The 8,852-nt window shown below is 47.5% G+C and overlaps 1 protein-coding gene across 1 annotated transcript; it reads left to right on the top strand.

Moving 5' to 3' along the window:
• The first annotated feature begins 1,636 nt into the window (after nt 1–1,636).
• On the top strand, nt 1,637–7,981 carry TLR4 (toll like receptor 4). Its single transcript, XM_068155638.1, has 3 exons — nt 1,637–1,759; nt 2,533–2,699; nt 4,969–7,981. Exons 1-3 carry the CDS (start codon nt 1,637–1,639, stop codon nt 7,226–7,228), a joined length of 2,550 nt encoding a protein of 849 aa, XP_068011739.1. The 3' UTR covers nt 7,229–7,981.
• Nucleotides 7,982–8,852: the final 871 nt, after the last annotated feature.

Here is an 8,852-nt window from a genome sequence, read left to right on the forward strand (position 1 = left end):
AGCTCTGAGCCTAGCTGGGATGTTTGTACCATTCTTACCTTGCTGCCACCAGCAACACATTCACCCCAGTAAAGGGTGAAAGGAGGTGTGAGGTCATGGGCTCTGACTGCCCTATGAATCACAGAATCACAGAATCACCAAGGTTGGAAGAGACCTTGGAGATCATCAAGTCCAACCTGTCACACAACACCTCATGACACCAAGTGCCACATCCAATCCCCTCTCGAACACCTCCAGGGACAGTGACTCCACCACCTCCCTGGGCAGCACATTCCAATGGCCAATTACTCTTACTGGGAAGAACTTTCTCCTCACCTCCAGCCTAAAACTCCCCTGGTGCAGCTTGAGACTCTGTCCTCTTGTTCTGGTGCTGGTTGGCTGGGAGAAGAGACCAAACCCCACCTGGCTACAACCTCCCTTCAGGTAGTTGTAGAGAGCTATAAGGTCTCCCCTGAGACTCCTCTTCTCCAGGCTAAACAATCCCAGCTCCCTCAGCCTCTACTCCTTCTGGAAGCTATGAGCAGCTCATTCCTGCCATAATTACAATACTGTGCTCAATCCAGATGGAGAAAACCTAGGGGCATAAAGATTTAACATTTTAAAACTTAAAACCCAGGATAAAGCCTGGCTGCAAAGAGCTCAGCCATAGAGAAACCTGTTGTTACCTGGCACAGGAAAGCATCTGCTGCAGCTCAGCTCTTCTCCACTGCTTGGCGGTGTGGTGTAGAGGGGATCATGGCAGGAGCACAAAGGCAGAGTCAGTCTCTGTAGCCAGGGCATTTGAATGCAAGGACCTGAGGCATGACCTTGCACAAACTGGACTCAGAATTTCACAGAAGTTTCCCTTTTTTTGTTTTCTGTCAATTTGACCTGAGGTAATCTGAGGCAATGGAGTCAACTGACACACTGAGACACTTGAACATGTCCAGAGAAGATCAACAAGGCTGGGGAGAGACCTCGAACACAGCCCTGTGAGGAGAGGCTGAGGGAGCTGAGATTGTTTAGCCTGGAGAAGAAGAGGCTCAGGGGAGACCTTATTGGTGTCTACAACTACCTGAAGGGAGGTTGTAGCCAGGAGGGGGTTGGTCTCTTCTCCCAGGCAATGAGCACCAGAACAAGAGGACACAGCCTCAAGCTGTGCCAGGGGAGGTTTAGGCTGGAGGTGAGGAGAAAGTTCTTCCCAGAGAGAGTTGTTAGCCATTGGAATGTGCTGCCCAGGGAGGTGGTGGAGTCACTGTCCCTGGAGGTGTTCAAGAGGGGATTGGATGTGGCACTTGGTGCCATGGTTTAGTCATGAGGTCTGTGGTGACAGGTTGGACTTGATGATCTTTGAGGCCTCTTCCAACCTTGGTGATTCTATGATTCTATATTCCTCTTTAATTTCTATTCAAACTATCTATTACTTACTTTCTTGATTGTAGTGTTGCACACATTTTCTTTAAAAAACCAAACCACAACCAATTGCAAGCAGAGCAGTTCACTCAGAGGATGTCCACAAACCAGGCAGCAGTTTCACTTCCCTCCTTCTTTTCTGCAACTCTCAGTGGCAGACAGTGAGAAGCAGGAGTGGTGAAACGCAACACTCGGCATTGCAGGAGGTTGCTAGCTTCAGGTCCTCCAGTGACACCCATGCTGCATGCCTGGCCTCCTGAAGATGCCCAGGAGAGGAGCTCTTCCCCTCTGGACACTCCTGGTGCTGCTGCAGCTGGTTCTCATCCCATCACAGCTGGCAGGCTGCCTCCTCAATCCCTGTTTGGAGGTACGTGATCTCTAAATGAGCACAAAATCCTTCTGTTTCTCTGGTGCAACTTTTCCTTCTGCTTGGGAGATTTGTGCATTAAGTCTGTTGTGTGTTAGCTGTCTTATGAAAGCCCATCTTTTTTTCCAAGGCTGTTACCAAGGTAATTGAAGTATTTGAAGTGAATGCCGGTCTCAAAAACATCTGAGAAGCAGACCCAGCAACAGCAGGAACTGCTTCTTCGTGCTGGCCTTCTGTACCTCTGGGGTTACTGCAGTACAGTTAATCTAATAGATTATGTTTCCCTTGGAAGAGATTCAAGCCTTGTCTATACTTTCAGCAACTTTATTTTCTCCTGAACTGTACTGGTGATTTCATCAGCACCCCAACTACCCAACTGCCTTTTGCAGACTTCTAATGACCATTGTTAACAACAGAATGTCTTGGGCTAGGAGCAAAGCTGAGAGCTGATCCTGGATGTGCAATGCATCCTTGTGTGTTTGTTTTCCTGGCTGCCTCAGAGGTTGCCACTGGTTCATCCATAGCCTCCAGGAGCACTGTCCTGTAGTTTTCACCTACTTCAATCAAGAAGTGTGGCTCTTGGTGGGGGGTAGGACTGGTTCTGTTAGTGGTGGGAAAGAAGCTTTAGGATATATCAGTGGATTTTTTAAACCCCAGGGCAGCTTAGTTATGAAATCAGTGGGTCCTTCTGCTCCTGCTTTCCTGACTGCCTAATTTTCTGGCACATCATGAAGAGCAGATGTCGACCGTGATTGGTTCTGCCACTGTTACAGGTCATCCCTAATAAAACTTTCAGATGCACAGGGCTGAACATCTCTGGAGTTCCTGCTCAAGTCCCAAATACCACCCAGAACCTGGATCTCAGTTTCAGCAATCTGAATTCACTGGGGTCCAAATATTTTTCATCAGTCCCTGAACTGCAGCTTCTGGATCTTTCAAGGTAATGAGCTCTTTTATGGGGGTGTTGGTTAATCTTGCTTCACCAGCTTGGCTGCTGTGGTTGCTTATTTTGTGGTCTGTTGGTCTTGGCTCTTCTTGTTTGTTTGTTTGTTTGTTGGTTGTTTGCTTGATTGCTTTTGACTTTGACTTTATCCCTGGGTCTGCTTCTCTACACATCTCTGTGGTCAAGTGGAGCTACTGACTGCAGGCCTGGGTCTGTCAGTCTGATCTGGCAGGACTGGGATGTGAGGTGGAATAGGTCTTACTTCCCACTGAACAAGAAAAATGTCAGACTTTCCACTGTTACAAAAACTCCAAGGAAGAATATCTTGGGTGAGCTCTTTTAATAACCACAGTTTTAAAACCATAAAGGGAAGGTACATTTGCTTTCTAAAAGGCTGTTTTAAGATATCAACAGATTCTCTCTTCCCTTCTCACGTATCTGGGGGAGGAGATGAGGGAGGGTTATTAGCAAATATGAATTGATGTGTAATTGCCAGAGACTTGAGACAACAGTTTCTCTGTGTAAATTGTTTCACTGAAAAATGTCACTCAGCCCCATCACAGTTCCAGCTCCACAGTGGCTGAGTGGTTTGTTGCAAATCACCAACCAGCTAGATTATAAAATCAATTTTGCTTGAATTCACTGTGGAATTGATTTGGGTCTCAAATTCTCCATCTTCCCACAAGAAAGATCTCTTTTAGTGAAGATCTCTTTTTTTTTTTTCCTGCTCTTTCTTTTCTCTTTTAGCTCCAATGTGGTCTGGGAATCTGCTCCCACGCTGACACAGTTGTGAGGTTTGCCACTGCTGCATCATGCTGGTGTCACTGGGACAGCCCAGGTGTGGCTGAGGAAGCAGTCTCAAGGCTCTGAGGGTGCAAGGGAGTGCTGTATCTGGTTGTCTCTCCCATTAATGATAGTCATTATGATGTTGCTTTGGCCTAAACAGAAAGCTAGAATTCTTCTTTCCTGCTGCCTGCATGGATTAGAATAGAATAGAATATTCAGTATTCCTAAGGTTGGAAGAGACCTCAAAGATCATTGAGTCCAACCTGTCACCACAGACCTCATGACTAGAGTAGGGAGGATACTACTGCCCACTGCAGGCTTGAACTCATGACCTTCCCATTAAGGGTCTGATGTGCTACCAACTGAGCCACCTGAGGGGGATCATTGAATAGAATGGAATAGAATGGGTAAGGATAGGATAGGATAGGATAGGATAGGATAGGATAGGATAGGATAGGATAGGATAGGAAGAATAGAATAGAATAGAATAGAATAGAATAGAATAGAATAGAATAGAATAGAATAGAATAGAATAGAATAGAATTAACCAGGTTGGAAAAGACCTTTGAGATCATCGAGTCCAATCTATCATCCAACACCATCTAGTCAACTAAACCATGGCACCAAGCACCCCATCCAGTCTCCTCCTAAACACCTCCAACAATGGCAACTCCACCACCTACCCAGGCAGCACATTCCAATGGCCAATCTCTCTATGAAGAATTTCTTCCTAACATCCAGTCTAAACCTCCCCTGGAGCATCTTGAGACTGTGTCCTCTAGTTCTGGTGCTGATTGCCTGGGAGAAGAGATCAACCCCCACCTGGCTACAACCTCCCTTCAGGTAGTTGTGGACAGCAATAAGGTCTCCCCTGTTCCTCCTCTTCTCCAGGCTAAGCAACCCCAGCTCCCTCAGCCTCTCCTAAAGGGGCTGTGCTCCAAACCTCTCCCCAGCTTTATTGCCCTTCTCTGGACACCCTCCAGCATCTCAACATCTTTCCTAACCTGAGGAGCCCAGAACTGGACACAGGACTCAAGGTGTGGCCTAACCAGTGCAGTGTACAGGGGCAGAATGACCTCCCTGTCCCTGCTGGCCATACTATTCCTGATACAGGCCAGGATGCCTTTGGCCTTCTTGGTCCCCCGGGCACACTGCATGGTTCATGTTCAGCCTACTATCAACCAGTACCCCTAGGTCCCTTTCTGCCTGGAATTTTGAGCTTTGCCATGGCTCAAGGTCTCTTGCTTTGCAATTGAACATGAAATTTTGGGAGGAAGGAGAAGATGAGAGGTCTTCTGCTGTGGAAGGGTTTCCTTGGCACATTCAGGAGTGCTGGCTCTGCCCAGCACAGTAAATCTAAACCAGCCCTCAGCATGAGGTTTAACCTGAGCATGTTGCAGCAGCCCTTGGTGCTGTAGCATTAGTGCACGTGAAAGGGACAGAGTTTCATGGACATTTATTCTCTTTTTCTGCCCAACAGGTGCCAGCTGCATACAATAGAAGATAACTCCTTTGTGGGTCTTCAGAAGCTTTCCACCTTAATTTTAACTGCCAATTCCCTCCAGTACCTGGGGAGAGAAGCCTTCTATGGCTTAGTGCTTCTGAAGAAACTAGTGCTGGTGGAAACCAACATAACCTCCCTGACTGACCTACCCATTGGACATTTGCATACCCTGCAGGAGCTGAATTTGGGCCACAACAGCATTGCTTCATTGAAGCTTCCCACTTATTTCACCAACCTGGCCTCACTCAGGTACTTGAGCTTTTCCTCCAACAGGATCACATATATCTCCAAAGGAGACCTTGATGCCCTGGGGAAAGTGAACAGACTCAACCTCACACTGGTGCTTTCCTTGAATAATATAAAACACATAGAGCCAGGATCCTTTGCAAAGATCCACCTGGGTGAGCTGGTTCTAAGGTCCTCTTTTGAGAACTTCAGCGTGATGCACGCTTCTCTTCAAGGCCTGACTGGTTTACAGGTCAAGAGATTAATAGTTGGAGAATTCAGTGACAGTCAGAAACTGAATGACTTTCAGAGGGGACTCTTGAGTGGACTGTGTCAGGTACAAATGCAGGAGTTTGTCTTAATCTGCTTCAGGAGCTTCGACTATGACACAGACACTCTTTTTGACTGCATAGGCAATGTCTCCAGTATTCGCTTGGTGGACACTGGAATTGAAGAGGTGTCAGAGGTTCCTGTGCTCTCTCAAGTGAAGCAGCTGGAATGCAAGAAATGCAAGTTTAAGGAAGTGCCTGCTGTGAAGCTGTCTCTTTTCAAGGAGCTGAGAGTGCTTCGTATTACCCAGAGCAAGCACCTCAATAGCTTCCAGCAGAATTTTCAGAGCCTAAAGAACCTGGAGGTCATGGACTTGAGTGAGAATCGACTCTCCTTCACTAGCTGCTGCTCCCCTCGGTTTCCTGGCTGCCCAAACTTGCAACATCTGAACCTAAGCTTCAATTCTGACATCAGCGTGAGCGGAGATTTCCACAACGTGAAGAATTTGTTGTATTTGGACTTCCAGCACACAAAGTTATTAGGTCCTGGCACCTACCCTGTCTTTCTGTCCCTTCAGAAACTCATTTACCTTGACATTTCCTACACCAAAACTCATGTTAAATCCCAGTGTGCCTTTTGTGGCCTGAACTCCCTGCGGGTGCTCAAGATGGCAGGCAACTCCTTTGAGAACAACAGACTGGACAACAGCTTCAAAAACCTAAGTCACCTCCACACCCTGGATATTTCAAGTTGCAAATTGGTGCATGTGGATCAAAGCACATTTGATGCCCTCTCTGAATTGAAAGAGCTAAACATCAGCAACAATAAGCTACTGACCTTTGATCCTGCAGTCTATAAGCCACTCCAAGCCCTCACAGTCCTGGACTTCAGCAACAACCAGCTGAGTGTCCTGCTGGACTCGGCCCTGGAAATCCTGCCTGGGAGCCTGGTCCTGTTAGACATCTCTCAAAACCTCTTTGATTGCTCTTGCACACACCTGAGCTTTCTGAAATGGGTGAAGGAAAAGCAGCAGCTACTGCAGAACAAGGAGCTGATGACCTGCCACATGCCTGCGTACGTGAAGAACGTCAGCCTGTCGAGCTTTGACCTCTCCTCCTGCCACATCAATCCCAGCATGGTCTCATCCTCAGTCATCATGCTGGTCGCTGCAGTGGGGTTCCTCATCCTGATTTACAAGTACTATTTCCAGCTGTACTACTCACTGGTGCTGCTCAGTGGATGCAAGCACTCTGCAGAAAGGGGTGACACCTATGATGCATTTGTTATCCACTCCAGCAAAGACCAAGAATGGGTGATGAAAGAGCTGGTGGAACCCTTGGAAGGTGGAACACCTCCCTTCCAGCTTTGCCTTTACTACAGGGATTTCCTGCCAGGGGTACCCATTGTCACCAATATCATCCAAGAAGGCTTTCTGAGCAGCAGGAATGTCATTGCAGTCATCTCTACCGACTTTCTGGAAAGTAAGTGGTGTAGCTTTGAGTTTGACATTGCCCAGTCCTGGCAGCTTGTTGAAGGAAAGGCTGGAATCATCATGATTGTACTGGAAGAAGTGAATAAGGCCTTGGTGAGGCAGAGGCTGGGGCTGTCCCGCTACCTGAGGAGGAACACCTACCTGGAGTGGAAAAACAAGGAGATAAGCAAGCACATCTTCTGGAGGCAGCTGACAGGAGTCCTGCTCGAAGGCAAAAGATGGAACCATGAGGAAGTAAAGCTCATGTGAAGAGAAGGAGAGATTACTTCTATCCTCTCTCACTTCCTGGCCTCAGTTGATGGCTGGTACTCAGAAGCTGGTCCCTCTGTAGCTGTTCAGAGTTGGAGGAAGTGGATGGAGACACTACAAAGATACCTGCCTTGCTGGTCACCCTTGCTCAAGGAAATGTGCAAGCTAAGGAGTGACAACAGCTGGAAGTGCTGCACATACCTGAGCTCAGTGTTTGTAGCCATCACCCAAAGCTGGTCAGGCAGTCCACACAGGTCTGATGTGTTGTTGAATAGAAGGACTGCTCTTACTGACATCTGCCTGTCTCTGAAACTAGATTTGGGACCTGGAGCCATTCACCCAGTAGAACTTCAGGGTTTCTTGCTTTGGGTGGACCCTGGGATCTCCAGGGGAGGGCAAAGGTACAGATTCTTTGCTCTAAAAATGGTGGGAAACAGCAACAAGATTTGGGTTCTGAAAGGCTTGGGTCTGTCTCCTTAGGTATCATAACTTAGGGGGAAAAAAACCTACAGAGGGAACTGGGGAGCCCTGACAGCCCTACAGACCACCTGGCAGCTACTCAGTGAAGCTGAGCAGTTAGGTCACCAGAGGTTGCTGTTGGTGGGAAATTTCCTTACCACGTTTATTTCAGTTTCCTTTGGAGCAAGACCAAACATTGAAACACCCAAATATTTCCATCCCCTGGAACTTTTATTTATAAACAGATCATAGAGCATTTGAGAGAGTGGTCTGAGGTTTTCTGGTGGGATCCAAAAATCAATGGGACCAGAAGGAGCTATAGAAATGCTTGAAACCCTTGAAATCAAGACATTGCTTGACTCCAGCTGCTTCTCCTCATCCACTGTTTCTGGGTACACTATGTGGGACTGCCTTACATAAGCCAAACTGAGCTTGAGCAAAGAGTTTTGATGTCTGCAGACAGCCAGCTATAGACCAAGTTTTTACTCTCTCTGGAAGGTGCTGTAGGAGCCTCCAGCCCTTGGGATGCAATGGATATATTTGGGTCTAGTGTTGGGCCTGAGGCTGTTTAGCCTGGAGAGCAGAAAACTGTGAGGGGATCTGATTAATGCTCACAAATATCTGAAGGGTGTGTGTTAAGAAGATGGGGCCAGGCTCTTTTCAGTGGTGCCTGGTAATAAGACAAGGGGCAATGAATACAAACTGGAACACAGGAGGCTCCACCTCAACATAAGGAAAAACTTCTTTACTTTGAGGGTGACAGAGCCCTGGAGCAAACTGGACAGAGAGGTTGTAGGTTCTCCTTTTCTGAAGACTTTCAAAACCTGCCTAGACATGTTCCATGGGGCCTGCCCTCAGTGACCCTGCTTTGGCAGGGGGGTTGGACTCAATGATCTCCAGAAGTGCTTTCCAGTCACACACACACACACACAGAATCACCAAGGCTGGAAGAGACCTCAAAGATCATCAAGTCCAACCTGTCACCACAGACCTCATGACTACTAAATCATGGCACCAAGTGCCACTTCCAATCCTGTCTTGAACACCTCCAGGGATGGGGACTCCACCACCTCTCTGGGCAGCACATTCCAATGACTAATGATTCTCTCAGTGAAGAACTTTCTCCTCACCTCCAGCCTAAACTTCCCCTAGCGCAGCTTGAGAC

This window comes from Melanerpes formicivorus, unplaced genomic scaffold (genome assembly GCF_026170545.1).
Source record: "Melanerpes formicivorus ecotype bairdi unplaced genomic scaffold, bMelFor1.0.p_v2 SCAF_33, whole genome shotgun sequence".
Classification (NCBI taxonomy): domain Eukaryota; kingdom Metazoa; phylum Chordata; class Aves; order Piciformes; family Picidae; genus Melanerpes; species Melanerpes formicivorus.